The 27,268-nt window shown below is 42.5% G+C and overlaps 1 protein-coding gene across 1 annotated transcript in view; it reads right to left on the minus strand.

The window, feature by feature from the left end:
• Positions 1 to 27,268, minus strand: part of nsmfb (NMDA receptor synaptonuclear signaling and neuronal migration factor b) — a gene marked incomplete at its 3' end in the record, with an annotated part of 52,543 nt that overhangs the window by 3,195 nt on the left and 22,080 nt on the right. The window contains exons 3-14 of the mRNA XM_080499019.1: positions 25,597 to 26,379; positions 24,070 to 24,142; positions 19,395 to 19,463; positions 15,039 to 15,091; positions 13,830 to 13,919; positions 12,637 to 12,764; positions 12,473 to 12,556; positions 9,457 to 9,490; positions 9,011 to 9,081; positions 6,984 to 7,063; positions 5,532 to 5,634; positions 1,515 to 1,590 (exon numbers count right to left, since the gene is read on the minus strand). Of these exons, the coding sequence (XP_080355145.1) occupies positions 1,515 to 1,590; positions 5,532 to 5,634; positions 6,984 to 7,063; positions 9,011 to 9,081; positions 9,457 to 9,490; positions 12,473 to 12,556; positions 12,637 to 12,764; positions 13,830 to 13,919; positions 15,039 to 15,091; positions 19,395 to 19,463; positions 24,070 to 24,142; positions 25,597 to 26,379 (1,644 nt within the window). The remainder of the gene's footprint in view (positions 1 to 1,514; positions 1,591 to 5,531; positions 5,635 to 6,983; positions 7,064 to 9,010; positions 9,082 to 9,456; positions 9,491 to 12,472; positions 12,557 to 12,636; positions 12,765 to 13,829; positions 13,920 to 15,038; positions 15,092 to 19,394; positions 19,464 to 24,069; positions 24,143 to 25,596; positions 26,380 to 27,268) is intronic.

The raw sequence follows: 27,268 nt of genomic DNA on the forward strand, positions 1-27,268 counted from the left end.
TCAATGCTCTATAGTGCTACTTGAATATTGTTCCAACTTAATGAGTACCATTGTTTAAAAAAAATTATAAATGTGCGTAACCTGCTTACATTTTATTTTGCTGTCGTTTCTCTGTGAGGCAAAAAGTCGCGGAGCATCAAGATCCGAAATTGGCGTCTGTTGCATAAAATGGCTTATATGTTATTCTAACTAAGGTTCCTGTTTAATTTGACGAGTCAGATCATGGTATTTTTTTGTTGTTATTATTTTATGGCATTTGTAACAGCGTATGCCCTCTGGGAGACCCTTATTTTGAAAACCATAAATCACTCACTGTTCAACCTTTTCAAGCTTGAAAAACATCTCACTGATCAATTCTGATCAAATACAATCTGACAGATGACCTAGAAAAGAGAAACGCACACATGTTTTCCCTCCATCATTCGGTTGTCATAAACAATTTTTTTCCTCCTCTTACATCTTCTAATGTTCTGTGGATGTGTTGTTATTGCATGCTGTCTATTCCTTTTTTCCCCCCACTCTGGTCTGGTAGGCTTGCCAATAAATCAATAGTATAGGGAAATGTATGTCAGACTCTATGCAAATCTGTTCTGGCACCAGGAAGCAACTGGGATCCATCTAACTGAAGGTGTAAACTGCTCCATCCGACAAAAAAACAAAACAAAACAAGAAACACCCTTTAAAAATGTTATTTTTTTTCAAAAATGGAGTCCGATATGTTAGGGTGATCTAAGCGAAATGCATTTTTAAGTAAGTTCTGGGCGGGTGCCCCGCCCATCTTAGTATACATGATGAAAATGTCTATATTTTCACAAAACCCAAACAATTACGACAAAAAATTACTACGATCTCAACATGACGGCAATTTTAATGAAACTTTCTGGTGCAAAATACAGTGAAATGTCCAGAAAACTTCTCCTTATAGCTGTTGCATTATGGGTTGTTTTTAAAAGCTCACACTGACCGCATGGCTTTGAGGCTAATGCGAGTTTGCGATCTTTCATAGAAGCATGTGTCTCACACTTCGGCCGCGCAGGCCTTATGTTGGACACCCCTAACGCAACGTGTAAGCTCATTTAGCCTATTCGTTATGCAAATACCACTCTGCTTTGCAAAGCTTGTGATGGAAATACCGGATATTTTGAGGCTTGTGTAACATTTCATGCCGTGTGTGTCAGGGAAACACACGCAGGCGGTAACGACATTTTAATAGAAAGATAATTAGCGTGGCGTCGGTGGAATTTTGGCTGATGAGGCGGACGTGCCCAGTTCACACCTGTGTGTTTTTTCGCTCACGCGCCATAAAGCGCTCCCCTTCGCCGCCTCGCGGCGCGCTGGCATTGATTAATGGCCCGCCATTAGCATTCAGCCGGCGTGCCGTCGGGGGGCCCCCCCCCCCCGATAGCGTCAAATCGATACGGACACGGCGTATACTTAAAGTTTTACGCGTGTTTGTGCACGACGGCTCGTCCGTGACCCGGCGGTGGGAGGAGTGGAGCGTCGGCGCCGCTCACCTTGTGCCGACAGCTCCAGCGGGGACTTGAACTCGACCGATGAGGGTCTCATCAGGCGCTTCAGGGTCTGGATGAGCTGCAGGCGGAGGAGGAGGAGTGGGGGGGGGGGGGTGGAAACAGAGAGGGAAGGGCTTGAATTAGAGGGAACACTTTGTTCCACAGCAGCAGGCGTTGTGAAGTGAAAACAATCGAGACGGCGGCGGCGGCGGCGGCGGAGAGATGTGACAGTAGAGCTGCGGGAACGTGAGAAAAAGGTCAATGTGCCACTTGGACTTCAAGAGCGGAATAAAAATGAAAATCACTCGTGGCGATGGTTTCTGTGCGAGGGTGAAATCGTCCACAGTCACCGCTCCAGCTTTTAAATGGCACAACTCTTTAAATTTACAATAATTCATCCCGTTACTATAAAAGCGGCGGCGTCCGGTAAAATGAAATGTGGCAGCCGGCCAAAAAAAGAAGAAAGATCTTGAGAGGAAGTGCCGCTGTGGGCAACTTGTCGGCACCAGAAACCAGAAACGTCTAATCTGTGTCAGATTCAATATTCACTTCACCGTGAATGTATACCGAAACACTCTCCCGGGAGGTATTCATCACCTGACTCCACCTGCGTCGCAGCAGACGCTCCATACAGGAGCGCCATATGGCCGCTGAAGAGTTGCCAGATCTGAAGGTGACAGTCAGATGAAGCATCAGAGGGGCTTTAACGGGAATAAAAAAAAATGGGTCAAATCGTGGCGCTGCTGTGGGAAACTGTTGGGCTTGGCGCATGGAATTACTGTGGATTTCGACACTATTCTGATCTGTCAATGTGAAAATGATTGAGAAAATAAGGGACACATCAAACTGCATCAAAACAATGAGTCTGTCTGAGAACATTGTCGTGTTTCTACGAGATCTATAGAGGCGCTGTAACGTCACCGGACACCAACGACGCACGAGACACACAGATGATGGGAATTATGGAAATACAAGGAAGAAAAGAATGACTGAATTGAAAAAGTGGGATTTTTGCTTTGGATTCAAACTTGATTTTAAAATTTGCAGAGATTGTGAAGATTTGTTGGAAAAGCCAGAACAAGCTCAGTAGATTCTGATTCAAGATTTGTTTTTTGTTTGTTTGTTTTTTTTATGGTGAAAACGATAATACTGATAATACTTTTCAGATTCGGCTCAGTTAAAAAAAATTTTTTTTTTTTTATTTCAATCACCGGCTTCACTTTATAAAAGTGAATGATTGGACTGAACAATAAAAGAGAAATCCTAATGGCTGCCTCATCTTTATTTATTTATTTATTTATTCATCTATGTATTCACAAACTTATCCAGGAACCTATTTATCATACATACTTGGTTCCTTCTTTTGTATTTGATTTAGTTAATTATAAGTTGGGGGAACAGCAGGGTAAGCTTTTCATTGCACGGTGTAAATGTCTATTTATCTGTATAAATGACAACAAATATTTAGAATCTGTGGTGACACCTCTTCCTGTCCCAGAGCCTGAGAAACCTATATATTTATATTTTGGTCCATTTTGCACTTTCTAAAAGTCGTTTTCGGTATAGAAATGGCATTTGTTGACTTGAAAAAGTAAGTTGTGAAGTAAACTTTAACAAGCTCTAAGGTGTCTTCATTTAAAAGCGTTTGAAGGGGTTCTTCATAAATAGTTGAGCTTTAAACACCTTGTAAACATCACATCTGCGTGTTCCTCCTCACTCAGCCGGTCCTGACCTTTTGACATTTTTAATAATCCGATCGCAGTTGAGTCCATTTGTTTGCAGAACATTCTTCATTATGAAAACCGAACGTGACCTAGAGGCTCCGGCGAGTGCCCGAGAGGGCGAGTGGCGGCCGAGGGGTGGAGTTTGAGGCGCGGTGGAGTGCCGGGACTTCAGGCGGTGGGTCTATTAATAGAGGCTCTCCAGCTGAGCCTGCGGGGGGGGGGGGGGGGGGGATTGTTAAACGCCGCGAACAAGCCTTTTCCTGCTCATCCGTCTGTTTCCACGTGCCGGCCGGGGGAGACGCCAAACGTCGCCGTGCAAAACAATTACCGAGGTGGGAACACATCAAAAGCAGCAAATGGAAAACTCGTATGAATCATTTTCCAATTAACCTCAGAGCTGTTTGTCATTATTCTGAAACAAATAAGAGGAGATTAATTAGGTGACGCTTTCTTCTATAACCTCGATCATTACTGTGCAGATGACGCACTTTAATTTAAGCTTGATGCAACTACAAATGACCAAATAAATGTTTTTTTTTTTTTTTTTAAGTTACCGGTGCATCTATGCATCCATATTCTCAGTAGCTTTAACTAATTTACGGCCTATTTTTCTAAGATCCTGACTCCAGTCCGCGTTTACGCAAAGTGCGGGTGAAAATTTCCGCTATTTCGTTAAAGAAAACTTTCGCGTTTACAAGGCAATGTTTTCAAAGGGACGTATGTTTCCATGGAAACGGCAGCAAAACTATGTAGCTGGCATGCAAGGCCATGAGTGGGCGCTGTTGGTTGTCTTTGTAATGAAACCAAAATGAACCTGTAACCTCAACCGAGCTGTGAGTGGAACAACTATTTGATGAGAATCGTCTGATTTTTTTTAGGATTTATATCGACAGAATTTCAGTAAATTTGGAATAGAATTGTAGAAATTGTGGGTGAAAAGGTCACAAATCTCAATGTTTTGAAGTCATTTGAAGTCTGCCCTTCTGTTTTAACAGATACTGCATACTAGAATAAATATTTTGTTGCAGAAGCTTCCAGATTCCTCCATAAATTAATATACCAGTGATATAGAACAACAAAACCAGCAACATGAGGTTCAGGTGTTTCCTCCTGGTCTCCCTTACCGGTGTTCGGCAGCGCAGCAGATGCAGGCAATAATGCGAGGAGGCACAGAAACATGCCACATACATTAAAAAAAAAAAAAAAAAAAAGCCTTCACGGGCCACCTGCTATTAAATCACTGAGATTTATCCTCCCTTCAAACCATCGGGTGAGGGTACAGGTTGAAGTTTTACGCCGAGATTACGACCGGAGGATGACTAATGCAGCAGCAGCAGCAGCAGCAGCAGCAGCAGCAGCAGCAGCAGCAGCAGCAGCAGCAGCAGCAGCAGAACCAGCTGCAGCAGCAGCAGCAGCAGCAGCAGCAGAACCAGCTGCAGCACTGGGCACGGTATTTACATGGGGGATGAATATTTCAGTGTGTGGGCATGTTTCAAGTGCATATGCTGGACGAGAGTCTGTCTGCACGTACATATGTAAGCGTTTGTGTCAGCCTCTGTGGGGGTGGGTGGAGGACGAGGGGTGGGGGTGGGGGGGTGAGTGCAAACCTGCGAGCGTGTCACTGCGGCGAGAGCAAATGGACGAATCTGTGTGGAGATTAATTGAGTGGGTGTCCGGGAGCCTATTTTCCTGTCATTCAGAAGTGTTGTATACGTGTGTATTGTGTCAACCCCCCCCCCCACCCCTTCACCCCCACCACCCCCACCTTGTCTGTGCTTTGCTTTTGCAGCAGAATAAGAGCTGCAGAGGATGATGGTGAAGTCAGCACTCCTGCCTCTCCTGTCTGTGAGATTTATTTGTTTCTATAAAATTTGGTTTTTCCACGTGCACATGCAGTAGTTTCACCTTTGGAGCCGTTTTTTCCAAATAAATTGCGTTTTCAATGGCCCCCAGCACCGTCATGGTGGAAACAGGCGCTGATCTCCTTTGATCTGGTGGTGCCCCTATCATCCGCTTTGTATGGGAACATTTTTTTCGCACTTTTTGGAGATTTATTCGGGAACGTTTATCTGCTAACGTCCCAAAATGTAATAAATTGGTCCCTTGATGACGACAAATCATCCCTAAAAATTTAGTGCAACTCGGGTAAGTCGCTTTTGTGAAAAGTTGGGAAAATACATGCATACATACCAGTAAATAAACATATAAATACATGCAGATGAAAACGTAACCTTCTCAGCAAAGCTACTTATGAGTATAATGCTCGCAGACTCTAGTAGTACTCCACTGGACCCACCTTTTCTCCATTAGCGCTCCCCAGCACGTAGCAGCCCATGATGTGGATGAGGTTCGGCGCCGGGTTGAGTTTGCTCATCAGCCTGCCGAGCCGCCGCCAGAACCTGGTGACACAGGAGAGGCGAGGGCGATCAAGCACCGGTGAGTGAGAGAGCGAGGAAAAAGGTCATCCTTTGAACAACTCAAATCGCTTTCGTGTCGCCAGCCGACGCTCAGATTTGTGTGTGAATCAGTAAAAAAAATTAAATAAAATGTTGTTGCTTCACAGCTTGAACAGCACAGACTGATTTGTTTGTCACTCTGTCATCCAAACCCACACACGTCAAAGTATTTTCTCATCGCTTGTTTATCCATTAGTTCAAACATCACTCAAAGCGCTGTTAAATCTTAACTGTAACTCTCTCAGAACTTAATTTATTTTAATTTATTGAGTGGAGAGAATTGTTAAGAAACGGGAAATGTATGTGAGCTCAATATTGCCTGCTCTCTGGTAGTTTTAGGAATGATCTCGGTCAATGTGCTGAGATATAAATAAAAGGGTTAATTGTATTTATTATATTTATAAAAATGCACCTCAACACAATAAAATATCCTCCATTAATATTAGTGTTTGTCCTTGTTTTTATACAAGCAACTTTTAGTAGATCAGCTCTAGAAATAACGACCAATAACGGCATTTCAAAAGAAAATACATGGTTGTTGTATTTTTGGTTCAGGAAACAAACAGGGACGAGAGTTGCAATTAAGTGTAAAGCTATATACTCTATGTGCAACACATCGAATTTATATGACGTAATCTATGTTTATTGCACTGTCCCTGATAAATAAAATAAAAAAACATAAAAAAAAAAAAAAAAAGCTTTGGGTTTAAAATGGCAGAATACACAAGGGGGGGAAAGGGAGAAATAAAAGAAAGGAAAAGGAAAAGGAAAAAAGAGACAAAAGAATGGAAAAATACAAGAAATAAATATAAGAGAAAAGTAAAAGGAAAAACCAGGTAAAAAAAAGAAAGAAAAAGAAAAAAATAGATCAAAGTATGGAAAAAGAAAAAAGTTAAAAAAGAATGAAAAAATACAAGAAAAAGATATAAGAAAAAAAGGAAAAACTGGAGAAAAAAAAACAAAAGAAAAAGAAAAAAAGAACGAAAACAATGTTGTCAGCGTGCCAGGCCGAGTTGGCTCTGTTGTTTGTTTTTGAACACACACACACACACACACACACACACACACACACACACACACACACACACACACACACACACACACACACACACACACACACACACACACACACACACACACACACACACACACACACACACAAGCAGCAGGGAACAACACATTGCAAACACTAACGATGGGAGTACGCGGACATTCGTATGGGCAGACGACCAAGTTGGCGTCAGCCGATCCAGTTATCATTCATTCAGAAATGATAATAAACTAAAACTCACTGGCTCATGTCTTCTTCTTTCTCCACCTTCGCAAAAGTTGCCACTTTATTCTTCAGGAGGTACAAATGTCCCGGACCTCCCTGAGGAAACATGAGGGTTAGATTACTAAGCTACAATATTCTAAATGCTGCTGGTTTTGAAGCTCGATTCAGATCATATGAATGGATGATAATGCAGAAAACATGCACACATCTCAAGAACATTTTTTTTTTAACCCTTTATGAGTGAAGTGACTGTCACATGTCTTATTTTCTCATTCAAAAGGATATCAGATACACACACATCACATAGGGCATATTTAGGCATTTTCTCTTGCAAACAGCACAAATGTTCCAAAAATCCATTGCATTATTTTTTACAAAGGGTAAAATATGTTTAACTTTAGTAAATTTTGCACTTTTCAATATATTTCTTTATATATACATGATATGTAAAGATCCTAATTTAGTCTCAGAAGTTATAGCAACCAAGCAACATGCCTCCCCAAAAAAATGAATTCTTTGAAGAGTGTTTGTATTTATTATTGTGCTTCACGTGTCATTGAGGCAGCAGGAGGCGCGATACATTATTCAGCAGCAGTATGAACGAGAGCAGCTGGAAGAGACGATCAACCATCATTATTACCGTCATTATCAAGGTGAGGAGGCAGAAGAAAGACAGACAGCAGCAGATCATTCACTCATCCATACATTTCACCAGTTCTGACACGTTTTTCTGTGTGCAACCTATTAATACCCTAACCCTCAGATTTTCCAGAGGCAGTGAGTTTTATTTTGATATACTGAAGTGGATTTTTCTTGCACTTGATTTGACTTTTTAACTTTTCCTGCCTCCGCACGAAGACAAATGTCTTTATTTCTTCTCCTCCTGTAAAAGTGCTGTATTATAATGTGTTGTATTATATATGTTGTATAAAGAAAAGCCGAATTGAATAAAAAACTATTCCGTATCTGACTCAAAACTACAATATGTTGATAGGTGTGAACATGTTCATATATGAGCATATTATGTCCAGACGGCACTGAAAACTATTTCAGATGTCGCAACAAATGCATTACGCACAAATAAAGATAACAATTCTATTCAAATTTATTCAGAATCTGTACTTATACTTAGGAATGGGCACTACCGAGTACAGATTCAGGTAAAAAAATCAACGATAGCATGTTTCGGTACCGAAACTCAAGAGTAAGGCGATTTTCCCAGCCGCACTTGAACGCAGCGCAGTCAACAGAGCAGCATGGCCGATAGAAAGCGCTTGGCTTTTCAAATCGCGATGCAATATTCGCGACGTGAAGTACGAGGCCAGCGGCGGGAATACTTCTAGTCTGAGGAAGCTCCTGGTGAAGCACTACGCTGAAGAGAGATTGCTTCATGGAGCCCGTCAGTCGAGGTTTCCAGAGGGGAGGGGACGAGGAATAGGAAGAGGTGGAGCTGGGTTTTAATTGGTGCGTTGTTAAGAAAAACACACTGCTGAAATTTGTGGAACAACTGTGGAGTTACACTACAAGCAGTTGGGTGTTGTTTTGATATATTTGTTAAAGTTTATATATTGAGAAATAACTATACAAATAGTTTTTTTTTTTTAATGATTAAACAAATTAGCATTTAGTACCACATAAACAAACAAAAGTACCAAAAATCAGTTCCGTTGAGTACCGGTATCGATTCCCATGTACCGTATCTGTACCATATTGGTTAAAAAAGTTCAAAAATAAAAGGTACCCATCCATTCTTATACGTAATAAAGAATATTTACTTTCAACAAAGTCTTTTTAACTACACAAATATCTTGAGATGAATCCTTTGTGACCTTCTGTGCTTCATTTCCAAAGATTGATCATACAAGCAGCCACACCGTCACAAAGTAATGCAGTGAAGAGAGAGAAAAAAACAAAACACTTTTTCTTGGGAGAAAGAGAATCAACCTCTTTTGTAACTCATAAACTGATGCTTGGTTATTTAACAGACTCACGGTTGAGTTAAAAGAATACGTGACCCCATAATGTCAAAACGTTGTCGCTCACCTGGCAGAAAATGAGCATGTTCCAGATCTTACAGCCCTTCCTGTAGGCCGTCAGCTTCTTCTCGATCTCCTCTGGACGTGAGACGGTCATGGGGGGGAGAGAGAGAGAGCGAGAGAGAGCGAGAGAGAGCGAGAGAGCGAGAGAGAGAGCGAGAGAGAGAGAGAGAGAGAGAGAGAGAGAGAGAGAGAGAGAGAGAGAGAGAGAGAGAGAGAGAGAGAGAGAGAGAGAGAGGTGTCACTTTTCCTATTCTGCCATAATGGTGAGACATATAAATTGGCCGTCCCTGGAGAGACGCACGCGTCACAAAAACAATGAGTCATCCTTCACTCCCGCAAGCTGAAGCTTATTCCACCCTCATCTTTTCCACATTTGCAGGCCACAGAGTCATTTTCACTTCGGCTGATGATCGACACAAAAAAAGAAAACAACACTTTTCTTCAACTCACCCAGGATGTCGTCAAACGTGGCGTGCTCGTGGTCCTGCGAAGGCAGAAATTAGAATCGTTAATGGCTTTAATGAGGCTTCAGGTTAAACTCTCCGACAGGTCGTGACTTCAAAAAGTTTCTGTTGCATGAGATTAAAATGTGAGTTAATGAGGGGAAGTTTATTCTACTGCCGTTGTTCGGGAATCTGACGAGTTCTGACTGCGAGCTCGTTTCCATTTATTGACTCTGTGACCCCCGTTTATGTGACATTTCAAGCGACAGTGTGGTTTTTTTTTTCTTTCCGGAAAAGTTTCTCGTTTGCATAGCAACGTTTTGAAAACAATGTAGTTGACATGTTGTGCCACTAGTGGGTGCTGTTGGTTGTTTTTTGTGATGAAACCACACACGGGTGCAGGGAATAATACACTGTAAACATTAAAAATGGGAGTACATGGACATTCTAATGGACAACCAATTTGCATTTTTCTCCATTTCCACGGAGACAGAGTCAGAGCGTTTTCAAAACAATTGCGTTTATACTGGCTCCTAAGCACCACTGTCGTATAAACGGACACCGAACATCAAATAAAATTCTGTTTTCACTTGAAAATGTCATGAAAATGGGGCTTAAATGTACATTATGAGCTTAATCTAGTAAAGGCTGCTCTTCTCTCACACACTGATGATCACGAAATCATGCCAAACACTAAATCAATTTAGCCGTCATAAAGATGGAATATGGAAATATGTCTCTCAGATTGTGTAAAATAACTCGCGGCCAATGTGACTTACTAAAAAACATATTTTTTTCACGATTGTCTTTTATAAATGTGTTTTAAAATGGCAGAACAAACCAGCAAGCATTTCCTCAGAGGCCTCCCCCATCGCTTTTATTCAAAGACTTTATGTGTCAGTTCAGTTCATCAATTTGTTTTGGTCTTTGTCCTGGTCCCTGCTGCCCAGCGTTATCTGTATGCTCTATGGTTTTGTTTTTTGGTTTTTTTAAACTTGTGAGTCTGAATTTGGTTCGATAGATTTCTCCACCAATATGTCCAACTTCACATCTTTGTTTGGGCTCGATACGCTCAAGGTCGATCGTTCTCGAGTAAAGAATAACATAGAATAAAGAATAATAACTCCTCCTGTTTGTGCACGATATTTCTCTCATGGTGTCCAATTCCACGACAGAAATCCCAATGTAATTCCATAAGAATGCAAATTAGCACAGCTTTACACAGGATCACAGTAAGTCTGACCCAAACCTTGTCTGATACAAACTTCTCAGAGTCAGCTGTCCTCCGTTGTACAATCACAATCGAGTAATTTGCAGAACTAACAGTGGATTCAGGGTCCAAACACCAGTGATTAAACCTTGGCCGTTGCTCACAGTTTCAGTCTTTTCTCCTGAAAGCAAATGACCAACTTCTTGGTTTTTTTTTCCGTCCTTATATGAGAGAAACAAGAGAGGGAGACACTTGAAAGCCCCTCGGCGCCAGGTCGAGATGAGCCCTTATATCACCGAGGCGAGCCGCGGCTTCAAGTGGATGATTGACGGCGCCGTTTCTCGCTCAGAGAAAAAAAATGGAGTCTTAACTGATCCGTTGCTGCGACCGTCAGACCAGAGGAGACGCTGACTCCTCCAAACACCATTGATCTCAAAGCGTCGTTCGTCTCGTCGTACTTGTATATAAAGAAACCAGAGGAGTGGGTGGCCGATGACTGTTTATTGGATTTGTGTGAAATTCGGTTCTGATTTTTTGAAGCACTAACAAGAACGATCCACACATCACCAAATGCCATTGTTGCTTTTATATATATATGCACGGGAAAAAGAAGAAAAAAAATATTGATTACCAGATGCTTGAGAAAGCAGAGAACTCATTTTCAAGCACAGATGGAGCAGAAAAGTCGACACACTAAATTTGTGCTTCGGCTCTCATTCCTGCAGACTTCTGGCCGACTGGGGTTCGATAAACGCCAGAGAGCCAAAGAAGCAATTTCTTCACAACTTCTCAGTCGTCTGAGAGGAAAAGAAACTAAATCAAGGACGACAGGTGCGCGATTCACTTAGACCGTGTATAGAATGCACTAAATCAAAGAACAGAAGAATAGTGATCAACTAAGAATAACATCATCTGCAAACAATCGTATTTAAATGAGGGCTTGTGTGTTCCATGATGATTCGAGCGATTGAACTGAACTGAGCTCTGATACCACGGATTTGATGGAGGTAAATATTGAACATATTGAAGTATTACATTCAAATTGGGAAGAAAAGCACTACGGAGGATAATTCATCCTGAACCGAATAGCAACAGGAGAGATCCAGAAAAGACGAGGCACAACAGAGAAACTATCTCCCAATAAAGTCAACAAATAGAAGTCATGTTGAGCCAGCTGAGGAAATGTCTCTCGCCACATAAGCTCTCTGTTAAAGGCTGAGCTCATCTAAATAAAACAACAAAAACACTGTAAATCACATTGCCTGTCTATTCGAATAAAGTCCCCGAAGGGTTTACTGTGAAATTGCATTTTGATGAAGGCAAACACAGAAAATCAATAGTGTGTTATTTTCTGTGTGTTTTTTATAGATTTTACTGATGAGCTTCCACACCTGTGGATTATGTCGGATTAATCAGCCAAAGTCTTTATTTGATCACGTCGGACAAAGTCTTAACCTGAAGTCACCGCGTAGTGATGCATAGGTTTGGTGTAAAGCATCAAAACAAGTTCTGAAGGAACGAATGTCAATGAAGTTGCAAACAATCGGACCAAAACTCCCTCACGAGACGGGATGTGATGAAATATTGACAGGGTGAATTAAGGCCATGTTAGAGTTGGGGGGTAAAAGTAACAATTCCTCCAAATATTGTCTTTAATTGACATTCATCCATTTATTCATAAAACAGTAAGCTTCTGTAAAAGATCGGGAACCATTACATTAAGTTCATGACATTTTCGACATGTCGTTTCAAAAATGTGCATTTCAATAACATTTTGTCTGATATGCTCTGCCAAGAGGTCCTGGTTACTCACGTAAAGGATGGGAATGATGGAGGGATCATCCCTGCGGATGATGTTGGGAACATATTCAGCTTTCGGGACCTTGGAGGAAATCAGCTGCAGACACAAGAAGGAATCGTAAATTCATATGCAAGTGACTCTTTGTTCTTATAGGATGTAACCTCCAGCCTCCTCACCATGATCTTGGGCGGGATGAAGTCGTCTCCTTCGCAGGCCGCCCTCTCCGTCTCCCTCTCCTCCTCCCAGTCGGCGTCCTCGTCCACCCCTTCGTCCAGCGTCCCTGTGGAGGTCTGAAGATCGCCACCTGGCTCACACACGGGGAACAAAGGCTCAGATGAAAGGGAAATCGCACAAATGAGATTAGCGAGGAGGTGGGCGCTCCATTCTTCTTATTTAAAGCGTTGCACCTGTGCCTTTATTTATGTCCGCTACAGGAAGGGACGGGGGGAGCTCAAACCAGACGACACAAAAAAAACAACAACAACAAGATAAGGGACACACAGGAACGAATACGACACACAAGCAACAGGCAGATGGACCACGGGCTGGAGGATGGGGACGGCTGAGTGGATGGATGAGGACAGTCGGGGACTCGGACCCAGAGGAAGACACGGAGACCTCGGACACACAGTGACGGCCACAATCCACAGGAAGAGGGAGGGTGTGTGTGTGTGTGTGTCAGAGTGCCATCAGTCAAATGTTGCTTTAACGTATCTGCTGCTTTGATGCGTTTGATCATATTATATCGGGAAAATTCAGTTTTTTTTTCAATCTTCGGATTCCTCGACATTCAAAGGGGGCTTGTTTTCTCATAATTCCAATAATGATGTCCTTATATTTTACTTTACAGGTATTGTTTTTCTCCCCCACATTGTTTAAGCAATCATTAAATACTGTGTGGTGCACCACAGGGTTTGTTAAGAGACCCATTTCTGTTATTCTGCTTTGGTTGGTCAAATTATAAATATATATATATATATATAGAGAGAGAGAGAGACACATTAACATAATCATCAGTTAAATTGCGTGGTGGTGTTCCACAGGGTTGGGTATTGGAGCCATTTTTTTTTTTTTATTACTATTAATGCTTCCACTTAGTCTTCTTAAGGTATCTAAATTGTACAAGACGAACAAACTGCCTGAAGTGTGTTTTCTGCAAGAGCCTTCTGGAAGAGAAAAGTTTTAAATTTGTTTTTCCCCTGACTTGCAATTTTTTTTCCAAGTGGCGGATGGATGGAGTTTTGCAGTTTGTTGCAGGAAAATCACATTAAATCACCAGAAGTATTGTATTTCAAACCAAGAAGAAAATTAAGAAATGTGTGTGTGTGTGTGTGTGTGTGTGCGTGCACTTGGGTAATCTAGGACTCACTGTCTCTGGAGTCATGCAGTGACTCCGGCTTGACGGGGGTGGGGTCACTCCACGAGCGGCTGAAGCTCTTGGCTCGGCGTTCGGCAAAGGCTGATGGAGTCGACGGAGGGGAGAAAGTCACTCACACACACTCGCACATTTACACACCCACCCAAGGACAATCAACCCCCCCCCCGGTGGTCGGGGGGCTCGGACTTGTTGACCCAAGCATGTGGTCTGGTTGGCGAAAAAGTCATCACTGTCATTGGACAATCTAGCATTTTTTGGAATACAAGTGGCTCGATGTTTCAAAAATCCATTTAATGCATCTATTTTAATGATTCAAAGTGGAGATACAACTAAATCTCCCCAAACTAACAATCTAGCCAGCCTTTATTCGTATTGTAATGCCACTTAGTTCCTCCAGATGGTGGAGCGAGCACAGAAGAAGCTTCAGATTCTTCTGTGCTCTTGAGCAAATGTGAAAATCAGTGACGCACTACCGCCACCTGCTGCTCAGACGAGGAACAATTTGATTTATTCGTCAACTGTGCAGGTAATTGGATATAATAAAACTCCCTGTCTTTGAAAATTGAGCCAATTTCTGTGAAAACATAAGCAATTTGTCTCTCAGTTGGTGAAATGAGAGAAGTATGAATCTAGTTGAGCAATTTTTGTCGTGTACCGCCTCTTTTCTTGTCGTTACGCAACAATCTTGAGTCAACTTACAACTTCTCCCAGCTTAAATCTCGTTAGATTTTCCTCCATCACCCACTCATTTACCAATCCAGTAATAATTTTTCACAACTATTCACTTGAATTAGGCAAAATTGTGATAAGCAATTGGAAGAATCCTCCAACGCAGACGATATTAAAGACATATTAAAATTAACAAATACACAGAACTTCACTGAGAAAAAAAACAACAAAAAAACAGCAGCACAGACCAACTGGATGTGAATTCGTCTTGTTAGCTAGAAATGGAATCAAAGTAGGGTTTAAATCAACACGCGAAGGTGTCGTACTCATGGGGGGACACGAGAAAAAACCTGATTAAATCACAGCCGCACGTCTTTATTTCACCATCGTGTGAACATGCCGCTCCATGCAAGAAGCAGGAATCCGCCACCGATGAGCCTCAGGTGGGATGTTATGACACCGGAGAGCGTGAGTGCGTGACGACACGTCGACACCAACACACATGCATGCGGATTCGGAGGGAAAACTTACTCTGGACTTTCATTCTGCGGCTGCCCACCATCCGGAGGTGCTTCCGGAAATTTCTGCCGTGCAGAAAGAGGGAGAGGAAGAAAGCAAGGAGGATCAGATTGTTTCATACTTGTTGAGAAACGCGAATGAAAAAAAATCTAATAAAATGTCTTTGATTTTTCATTGAAACAAGCTTCTTCCTGATTTTGACTTTTATAAAAGGCTCGCTGACTCTTTTGCTCTGGTTTCGAAAGTTGGTGTGTGATTTTATCCAGCATCCATATCTCACATCCTTCATCCATCATTGCTATGTTGAAAGAATTGAATTATCAGACCAAGAAGTTTCCTTAATAACAGCTAAGACTTCCTGTTTCCAGTCTCACTCGGATATCACCTTTGTTTATAATTTTTTATTTTTTTTTAATTGCTAGAAATCTTTTGTATCTATAAATGCCACGTAATGTTAATTGACATCAAGCATAAAACATAGTGGCGCAATGCAATTTAATTAGATCCAGTCAGAATTTCGGCCAAACAAGACGTCCAACAGAAAACAAATCACCAAAGAGCAAAATCAATGGAGCACCATTTTGTCAACACAAACACACCAACTGCAACCACTAAAACTCGACTTCACAGATTTATGAAACTATAATACTTGAGTCGAAGCCAAAAAAACAAATGCTTGTTTTCATGGGATCAGTCTTGTGGTTCTCTCCTCTGTTTACGGAATTGACGATTCAGGAAGTTGGAAAACACCAAGCAGATCTCTCTACACCGTTTCCAATTATTAAAACTGAAGCTGCGCTTATTTTTTTTTGTTTTTTGTTGCTGAAGCATCTATTAAGTTGACAGTGGCGGGCCAACACCCCACAGCTCATTATTTTTAATGAACTCCACCTCTGCAGCCTATTATCACCGCCGCTTCCTCTGCAGCTGCTCGTGTCGCTTCGTGACGAAGAGGGACGAAACTGAGCTACGCTGATTCTTTTTAAAATAAAAAAAAAAAACCCAATATATTCTGTTGTAAAGCAAACGAGAGTCACCCGAGTGTCATATTGCTGCAACTTACGGTTGCAAGAGGCGAGAGCTGATGAATGACCTGGAACGGGAACCCAATGTGGCTTAACAACCTTTAAATTACATTTATTGGGGGAAAACTCATGTAAATGTAATTTTCAGTTATTGAATTATCATTAGAATGTTGTATTCGAACAAAAATCATGCGATAGAACCTCAACCATTTGAAAATGTTATAGAAATACATTTACAGTTTCCACATTATACCATTTTTAAGAAAACACATAAGACGAAAAATTAATTCACATTATTCAAGTGAAAAATGCAAAACTTTTGTCGATTTTGGGTTTCTGTTTACACGTCAACGTTGCTTAAAAGGCACTTTTTTTTTAACGGCTCCCTTTAATGCACTCCATCTGTGTAGACGGCGGAAAATACAACTTTTCTGAATTGCTGCTACTGTGCATGTGCACCACGGCCTAGCCTAGCAGCTAGGTGTTCTGCACATGCTCAGTAGATGAACAATAAGAACAAATGGAATAGCAAACATTTCAATCAGATTGAAACTGACCACTTTATAATAAAAATAAATTTTTCACCTTTTCATGACCTTGACCTTTGACGCAATCGCTCTCAAATTTTAATGTCGGCACCTTTGGAAAGGGAAAAATCCTCCCTGAATATTTCATGTAACGTGAGTGAATAGCTTTTGCGAAAAACCAATAAATGCAACATGCAGACAAATTTAGTTTTGGCCCGAGGGCCTCATGTCTACCCCCCCACTTGATCTGAAGTGTCAAAATGCGACGGGAAGCCTCAGACCTCCCTCGCGCTTTGTTTGGGTCTCGGAGCGGTTTGAGGCTGAAACGCCGCCGACACGTCGGTGTTGATTGCAGCGTGGAGTCGCCTGAAATAGAGGCATGACTCAGAGGAGAGGAGGATCCGTCAGTCAGCCGCTCTCATCCCGAGTGAGAACGCTCGCACAGCGAGACCACCGACTCCAACTCCTGTCAACCCCCCCCCCCCCCCCCCCCCCACCCACCCACTCCACCCCACCCCTGACCCCACCTCTCTATCTGCCTCTGACCATTACGCAAACACTTGGTGAACGACCCCCCACCCCCACCACAACTAAAAACAACCCCGTCTCGCTCATTCAAACATGCATAATTCGATTTGTGAAAATCGCCGAGATGTACCTTTCTATTAAAAGTGTCGCCTCCTGAAAGGATGTGACAAGGCTCTGTACCGCCAAAATAAGAGGACAGGTCGGGGAACAAAAATAAGCCTCATTTCAAGGATTTTCACAGATTTCTTTTGCCTGAAACGGACAGAAAATCGAGATGGCCTGACTTTAAAATCTCTCAGTGGCTCAATAGGACCAGATACTGTCTATAGACGTATTTTAACAGAAGGAATCTGAGACTTAGCAATAGCTGTGTCTGTTTGTAAATACATATAATATAGAAATGTAGTACAGTTTTTCTCTTGTGGATGTTAGATGTTTTTTTTTTTTCCCCACAAATCAGGCTCTTGATGTTATCAATTATAGCTCCACTATTTCAAATAACATATTCATACAAAGACTTATGGAAATGACATTAATGTCTTTGTGCTTTAAATTATTCACCCAAATAGCAGCTGTCGGGTTAATTTGTACATTAATTATGATTAATGTGACTTGTCCTTCGTGTTCATTTAAAATAGTTTCTAATAACGATTGAAGTGGATATATGAAAAGAAGGAAATCCAGAAATAGGAACGATTTACCGATCTACCTCTGTTGTTGTAATAAATCTTCCGTTATGTCGTCATGTGCAGATCGATACTCAAAAATAGGCAGAAATGACACAGTTTGAGTGAATATTTTAGAAATATCATGTTTTTTGGTTGCCTTATTTTTGTATTCTGTATGTGGTGAACTTTTTAGTGCATTACACACACACACACACACAAACTCACAAACACACACACACACACACACTGACATGTCTCAGCTCTGCTGCCAGGTATCGATCGGTTCACCGGCTTTGAGTGCAGAGCTACAGCACGGCACTGATAGACCCTGCTTTTACACTTCAGTGTGAGGAACACTGATTAAACCTGCCACCCACAGCCTCGCACACTCACACACACACACACGCACACACACACGCACACACACGCACGCCACAGGATACAGTCGGGAGATTTGTGATCCCTTGTAACAGCAGCAGCTCAGGACAAGAAGTGGCAAGGTCAGGTTCGATTCCCGCGTCAAAAAGTGTGCAGAGTAAGGGAACTTCACAGAAAGGATGGGAACAGTCTGGAGCAAAACTCGTCATACCAGCAGAAAAGCACATTAATCAAGAAGAGGTACAAGATGTGCAAACTAATTCGTCAGGTTTTGGCTAAATGTCATCCTCCAGCGCGGAGACAGACGGACTCCAGCACACACAACACCATCAAAACAGATCTGCCTGCCGATGCAGCGGTACGGCTTCTGTCGTGTTGTCGTGTGCAGACCAATATCAAAAGCAGACTCTTCGGACGGCATTTCGGCGTTGATTCTCATGTTCAAACGTTTTACATTTACACTGTAGTCCAGGGGTGTCAAAGGACCAAAGAATCAAAAGCAGCCCAAAGTTCCATCTCAAGCGATCTGGACCGGTAAGATACGGCCATAAAAATCTTTAAATTCAAACTATAAAGTGTTTCTTTGTTGTTGTGATGGAAATGTCTATGAAAAATTACTATAATCTCAGAATAGTTGGCATGTTGGGCCACAAATTGGCACTGTTGGTGGTTTTTGTAATGAAATCACGCAATAAGGTAATGTAATGTAATGAAATTACGCAGCAAAAAAAACCGGAACATTTTCAAAAAGTTCCACCGCGGGAACCGCTTCAAAAAAGCGTTTTTTGAAGCATTTTTTGAAGCGTTTTCACTTGAAATTGTTGTCGTGTAAAACGGGGCCCTAAGAAGGATCCAAAAAAGAGAGTTTGTTGGACGTTACGTCTTTAAAAACGCTGCTTTCAAAGTGACATGAAGCGAATGGAGAGGCTCAGTTGACTAATGCAGATGGGTCTAATTGCATCAAATTGTATTATAAGTCAATTATTTAAAAAAAAGACATTCCATACAAGCGGCAGCAGTTTGTGATGTTCTGTTGCAGTTATACCATCATCTGGACTATAAACAGAAATCAGGTCAAAGAGAGAGAGAGAAAAAAAAAAAAGCAAAGAGTTGTTGGAATCTGATTAAGAACTGAAGATGTGTGAGAAAAGGTGTTTCTTTGGGGGGGGGGGGGGGGGGGTGGCTGTGACAGAGACGCTGGAGCACCACACAGGACAGGACAGGACAGCCAGGACACCGTACCTCTCCATCAGGGTGGCGGCTTCCTGTTCTCTTTTCCGTCTCTTTCTCTCAGCAATGCCTCGGAAAGCCCTGCCGGGACGTCAAAGCGTTAAGTGGTTTGGTTTTTGTAGGAAGAACGTTGACGTTTTGGCGACGCCTGGCTGAACAGTTCACCGTTATTTCTTTGGGAGGGGGGGGGGGGGAGGGGGGGGGGCGATTCTGCCTGAACCCAATTTGACCCAAAGGGGAAAACAACCTTCGTAATAAGCCAACCTTTACTAGTATTGCACTTTTACCTCATTACTGCAATATAATAAGTCATGAAGTTTCAACTAGTGAACTTTTATCGAGGCTGGTTACATGTGAAAACAAGCTCCGTCCAGCTAACTGAGTCCAATGTTAGCTTTAGCATTAAACAAAGTGCACCTCTAAACAGTAAACCACTAGTTTTCAGGCGAATTAATCCTAAACTGACTTTAGCCTTCCTGAGAGAAACTCTAAAGTTTTTTTTTTCAAAGTAGCATTAGCATTAGCCTGAAAGCACAGTCGCTGTGATTAGCTTGACTTAATGTTAGCTTCCCTGCTTGACAGCAGCGCTGGTAGTTCACCTCAGCTGTTTGGTTTGTAGTTATCACTAGTTAATGAATCCTATGATTTAGTAACACGAGAAAGTCTCCACCTCTGAATCTCGTTCTGCAGGTTTCTTCCTTTTAAAATAGAGATTTTCCTTACCACTGTCACTTTTGCTTGCTCCTGCGGATTTGTTGTTTTTTATCACTGTAAAAGTGCCTTTTTTAGTAGTAGTAGTAGTAGTTTATTCAGTCAACCAAATACACAATGTAACAACAAATAAAGCAACAACAGAAAAAAAACAGAGGAAGACCTAAGGGTTTAGGCTGCAGTTAAACTTATTTCACCTTACCCCGTACATAATATACACAATGCTTCTGCAATTGAAGTAACAAACAAAAATGTGCATTTTCTTAGCCATTCCTGAGAAAGCAAATATAAAATGTCCTCTAAGGGAACAGTTACTTTTAATTTAATCCTTCCTGAGCTGAAAAGTGGCGAGCTTTAACCGCCTTTAAAATGTTTTAACCGTATTACATTTTCTTCTTTTTGAGTTATTGTCTGAGCTGTTCCAAAGACGAACCCCTCATACAGAAATGGATCTACTTTTTTTTTTTATTTGTTCTTTCTTTATTTTTAACAACAACAAAAAAACAGTCCCCCCTCAGGCTATATCGCCTTGAAATGACCGTGTTGTATTTCGCACTATACGAATGAAATCTAATTTGGTTGAAATGAAATTGTATTCAAAAGAGATTTTAGAGCATCTTCCTCCCGCTAACTTTTTGCAACTTTACTATCTTTGATTGAAATTCCCGACTGGAGCCCTTTGGGTCGAGTTGAGTTCGGGCTTTAATAATCAGGGAGGGACGGAGCAACGGTTGACGTCTTTCGGGGGGGGGGTTATTACCATACGGGTTAGTGGGGAGTCGGTTAGTGTTGCTGAGTGGTTAGCTTGGTTAGCACGGAGACAGCTGATCCACGCGTACACACACACACACACACACACACTGGTACCACACTGCAAGATGGGGTCTAACAAATAGAGACACTGAAAGGAAGGGTTCACCATGAAAACAGAGTTTTCGTACAGTAAAAGCCACAAGTGCTGAATGTAAGTAACGACTGCCTGCTACTTATATTCAAAATGCCATTGTCAATCGTTCCGTTTCTCCCGCGCCTGTCTTCACTTCCACTGTTTCATCCTGAGAGCGTGTACGCTGATTGACGTCGGGCGTGTCTTTCCCAGAAGGGCCATTAATGCCTCTGACAGGATGTCAGACATAATGAGAATCATCTGCGACAGCGTATGTCAGGAATGGAGTCGTGTCCTGCGGTCTGGTTGTGACTGACGGACGGCTGACGGGCCGGAGTCACCGTCGTTCTGCGCAGAGCTTATCATCCGAGAAGGCGCTGGTAGCTGTGCCTGTGTGCATCACGTTTGCGTCATCTCTTACTTCCCTTCATTGTCTATTTCCGTTCCCTCTTCCTTGGGAGAAGACTCCTGCCATCGCCACACCTCGTCAGACAAGACCCAACACATTTCTCAACAAATTCAATCAACTCATGAGAGCCGAAATGGAAGAAGAAGAAAAAAAAAAAAACTGCAATGAAAGCTGGACGAAGTTTGGGCAATCGCCCCACTAACTGGCAATTGTCCTCCAACACTATTTCTGAGGTGAGGTATCGGGTTCAATACTCCAAGAATACGTGAAAACCCATCAAATATTACGCGACGTCATGTGTCGGCAATGTCGCTCGCAGCCACGGAAGAAAGCAGCAGCGATGAGATTCTCTAATATTAATGAAAATGAGCTAAGTACTGCCAAAATATCGAGAGGAAGTGAAAGACAGTCCGTACAACGCCAGCAACTTAACTACCGTTTGGACTAGTAGAGGGCTGGTCAGTGCCTCAGTGACTCCAGTAGCGCCAAGTCGTGCTACATGCTAAAGAGCTTTCAAGGCTCACACACCAGCGATGCTACATGCTAAACATGACTAAAGTATGGCCGATACACTCAGTCCCTCGGTCTACAGGCTACAGTACACATAGTACGATGCGTAGATACCGTTGCCGTAGAGGCTGTGCGGAGATGATTTGTGGCAATGCATAGCCTTTGCGTATGAAGTATGAATTAGGCTTCATGGGTTTGATTAATAACCAGTGTCGGCACTCAGTATTTGCAAGTAGCAAAAAAGGTCACTACTTTAAAAAAAAAAGTGGTGCATCTCGAGAAAATACTTCAGTACCGGGTACGTTTCTCAAACTTCAACACTCAGACACTGAGGTCGAGAGATTTGTGGGGAGGTGAGATTGTTAAGGACACAGCAGACTGACTTTGCACAAAGCCACAGGAGGAAAAGGGTTCAAGACACGTTACCGAACTGACAGATCCAAGAAACAAAACCCAAAAAAAAAAAAGTAAGAGCAACGAGGAGGAACAAGTGGGGGCGTTTGAAAGAGTTACTCACGATATTCTACAGTCGTGGTTTGGAAATCCGCCACGCAGAGCGAAGGAGAGAAGACAAAAATGAAAGAGAAGTTAGCAACAGGGTCAGCCAAGTACCCCACACACACACACATACATAGAAACATACGCGTTGATTTATGTTACAGTTTTTACTTTAAGGAGAGAAAAAAACCCCAACGAATCTCAATTTAAAGAATCTGAACCCAAAAGCGTAATGCAAGTTGTAATTACCACATGATCCACATACAATATGTAGTTTATTATATTCACACATGGTTTGATCGATTAGATGTTAGAGGGGAAAGACGCTGATCAGAGACCAGAGACAGATCCACACAACCGTCTGACCCGGGACGGGATACGAGCAGATGGAAAGAAGAGGGGAGGAGGAAGAGGAGACGTATGGAGGAAGAAGAGGGAGCAGAGAGGGAGCGTGGGAGACAAAGATCATGGTGGGTGAGCTTTGTCTGTTTGAGAGTTGTAATTATCGCGTCACGCTGACAGGTGCTGATTAACTGGTCACAAAGGGTGTGTGTGTGTGTGTGTGTGTGTGTGTGTGCGTGTGTGTGTGTGTGTGTGTGTGTGTGTGCGTGTCGATTTGTACACAAGTGCATGGTCTCTCAAGTCGTAAGGGCGAAGAGGTGGCATTCAGGTTAAAAGTGATTTTTTTTGAGATTCAAGGTTAATTATGTGATAAGGAGGATTTACTATGATTCAGTACTCTGAATCATAGTAAATCTATGACGAGATTTCAAACTAGAAACACTCATTCAAATGTTTCATAGAGTCTTACCATAATGCATCATAGTAAACTGAAGTTAGTTTTGTTCGGGTATCATACATACAAAATAATGACCCATAACGTTCTGGACCTTTACTTGCCACACCAGAAAGTACCATCCAGGGATTTGAAACGCATAGCCTTCACATATCATTTGCATATGGAACTTCATTCTATTTATTAAGTATTCAAATCATTCCTCAGTATGGGTAGCTAAAGGTTAGTACTTGTCCTTTAAAATAAATCGGTGCTTCCTTGGTTTTTAATATATCAAACTGTGAGAGTTTTTTGATCATATTGTAACATATTGTACCGTATTATACTAAAATACATCAAATTAAACCACACATTGTGTCACTTTGTATCGTATAGTAATGTGACGTATTTTAACGATTGATAACAAATGCCAACGTATCATAATATTGTAATGTATCATAACATATCTTTACATAATGTATCACATGTTAATGTATTGGAAAATATAAATCCATATGTAAGTAATATCATTTGTTTAACATACCTAATAAAGAAATATCTTGGCTACGGAGAACAGCTGTGTGAAACTTAAGTTTGGTCAACACGGCAGCAAAGGTAGAAGAAATACATGTATTTAAACTCTTAAACCTTATACCCTAACCTGGTGGATTTCTGTTTTAACATCACCGATTTGTGACGATCCAGTGCTTATAATAATTCTAATGTTCATATGTCTTATTAATGACAATATACTGAATCAACAAGGCGATTTTTTTTATGGTATTAAGCCAATATGATGACAGACACTTTCTAAAAACCTAAAGGAGTGTGAGTGTGCTGACGGGAGTGTGATACGTGTAGGTCTTGGATGGAAGAGCTCCGGGTGATCCATACTCACGCCTGCATGGTGGTGGTGGCCGTCTGGAAGCTGAACATATTCTCTTTGGGGAACCAGCTATTAGGATTGTCCTCTGCAAACACAGGGAGAGAAGGATGGCGTGGTGTCAGGCGAGAAAGAAGACGACTCACTCGCAGCCCTTACAATTAGCGGAGGAGGCTGGAGGCTGCAAGAGCGCCGAGTGGAGTCGTCGCCGGGTGCAATGCAGTGGTTTTTCTACATAGAAATTACATTGCGACTAATCTGGGCTTTAAATAGGCAACTTTTGTGGATTTGTGTTTATTTGAACGTCTGGCTTTACGAACCTGCATCTTATAAGATCCTATAGGATCCTACAAGATTCTTGTCACGCCGCATAATGTAATAATGTAATAATGGTGCAATATGTACTAATGGAATACATGTTCAACTCATTATGTAATAACACCGCAATTTGTAATGACCTGCCTCACTTTGTAATCCATTTCTTGAACACATTTTCTAATAAACATTGCCACATTTTGTAATAACTTGTTACATATTGCAGCAAAATATGGGTGTTCCACTTTTTCCATGGGTGTTCCACAAGATTTATGACCAAACTAACCATTTTTGTTACTTTCAGCCAAATAAAATTTAAGTGAGCCCCAAATGACGTCTATCTTTAAAATGAGGCGAACGCAGCTTGTAAAGTTTCATGTGTTGTTGGCAATGAAGACACTCGCACATAATTTGGATGAACTTGGATTTCAGTGTCTCTTCAGTTCAACACATACTCAGGGGAACGTGGGTGATATGGATTCTTAACCTTGGTACTGAGCAACAGCATTTTTTAAATGTGGTCTACATTATTAGATTGCTCCTTCAATTAGGAGAAATATATTTTTTGTTCATCTGCACCATCAACCAACTGAACTGAAACTGATCTGATCCCCGTCATTGATTTCAGTTTGAGACTGGAAAAAAATCAGGAAGATCCTTGAAGTTTCTGGTTTAATTTAACATAGTGTAGCATAACGTAGCGTAACGTAGCGTAACGCAACGCAACGCAACGCAACGCAACGCAACGCAACGTAACGCAACGTAACGCAACGTAGCTCAACGTAACGTAGCTTAACTTAACGTAACGTAACATAACGTAACATAACGTAACATAACGTAACGTAGCATAACGTAGCTTAACGTAGCTTCGCATAGCGTCCCTTCACTTCACTTCACTTAATTTAATTTAATTTAATTTAATTTAATTTAATTTAATTTAATTTAATTTAATTTAATTTAATTTAATTTAATTTAATTTAATTTAATTTAATTTAATAAAAAAAATCTTATCAACATTTTAGTAGATTTTTTTAATAACTTTAATGTTAGGTAAGTAAATAATTATTCAAGTTTTATTTATAAACCAAACCTAATGTGAAAGTCCTCCAATGCAGCTTTTATAATCATGATCAGCATGTGTAAATCTACGCTCCAGTTGGAGCCCCCCCCCGCCCCCCCCCCCCCCCCCCCCCCCCCCACCGTTCGTCCCTCCCGTCCTCTCTTCACCTCGGTCGTCGGTGGAGGCTCGGTCCTCGCTGTACATCCTCTCCAGCTTCTTGCGCGGCTTCCCCCCGTCCCGCGGCGAGGTGTCCAGGTCCAGGGAGCGCTGGCTTTGACAGGGAGCCCGTATGCACGCCACGCAGTCGGGGGTGTAGTCGTCCCGCGACCCCCCTCTCCTCACCCCCCAGTCCCGGATGTTGCTGGCGCTCCCTGAGCTCTGCAGCGGCTGCGACGACGAGGACGACGGCGGCCCGCCGTGATGCGCGCTGGTGTGGTGGTGGTTGCTGCGGTGGTGGCCGCTGCGGTGGTGGCCGCCGCTGCGGGCGGCGGCGGCGGCGGCGGCGGTGGACGGCTGGCTGGTGCAGGACAGGCTGCTGTTGGCCCCGGCGGAGGTCTGAGCCATGGGGTTCTCCCTGGAGCCCTTCAGCACCTCCAGCTCCAGGCTCTCCTCGCTGCTGCGGCCCCCCAGGGTCATGCCCCCCTCTCTGGTGATGGTGTACACCCTGGACGGCTTCAGGCCGTCGTGACCCCTGGCGCCCCGCGGGTCCTCGGCGGACAGGCTGCGTTCACCGGAGAGCCGACGTTTGGAGGGGCCGAGCGACGCCTGGGCCTGGAGGGGCTTGACCTGAGGCTGAGACTGAGAGAGAGGGCCGCGGACGGGCTGGGGGGGCTGGGGGGGCTTCGCTACGGGCAAACAGCGGCTCTGCGCCGGCAGATTGTTGTTGTGCAAGCGGCTGACGTCTGGAGAGTCACAGTCTTGGCCGGGGAAAGTATCAGACAAAAGATGATCTGGAGAGGAAAGGAAGGAGGAGGAGGAGGAGGAGGAGGAGTTCAGGACAGCAACAAGTGGAGGTTGACAGATCAATTATATTGTCTGGGCTTTAAGCAAGTTTTCCAAACGGGCATCGGATAAATGTCTAAAATTGAAATGCAGAAAGACGTTTGTCCCTCATTGGGATTTGTTCTCTGGCAGCGGAGCGGTAAACATTTACAAGCCAGCAAAGCTTTTGGGAGGATGAGGAGAACAGCAAGATGTGCCTGAGTGATGGAAAAGAGCAAGTAGAGGAATGACAGTAGATTTGGATGTACATAAAGTACTCTGGCAAATACAAAAGCCCAGTTATCCTTGAGGGTCGAAGGAGAAACGATCCTCCTTCTCACGGAGTAAGCGGCTGCATCGCCGCAAGCTTGTAAATAAGTGTAAGCTTGTGGGAATCTCTGCGTTGTTTTGTTTTTTTAAATCAAACTGTGTGTGCTGTGGATGAACAAGTGAGAGATATACTCCATTTTCTGCTTGATTCACCAACCTTTACTCTGTACTTTGCTTTGGTGACGTGATTTGATTGCTTGCTTAAATTTTGAGGCAAGATTAATGTTTAAAAAGTATGAAAATCAATAGAAAAGCAATCACTTGAGGATTTGGAAAGAAGTGAGAAGAGTCGATGATTGAAACGTCACTTCTGTTCGTCGCCAGGCCCGAGCGCTTCAAATGTTGTCAGAACCACTGAAATCCAATGGTCAATTCTCATCTATCCCTTAGAATTAAGTTGGTAAGGCTTGAATGGACCTACAGGAACGAGAAGGCGGGCTTCAGTCTGACCTCTGGTGGTCATAGCAGTGATAACAGCAGCTGTGTTGACGGTTGAAGAGTTGAAGCTGAAGCCCCTTGAGATGAAAC

The sequence above is a fragment of the Blennius ocellaris genome (genome assembly GCF_963422515.1).
Source record: "Blennius ocellaris genome assembly, chromosome: 7".
Taxonomy (NCBI): Eukaryota; Metazoa; Chordata; class Actinopteri; order Blenniiformes; family Blenniidae; genus Blennius; species Blennius ocellaris.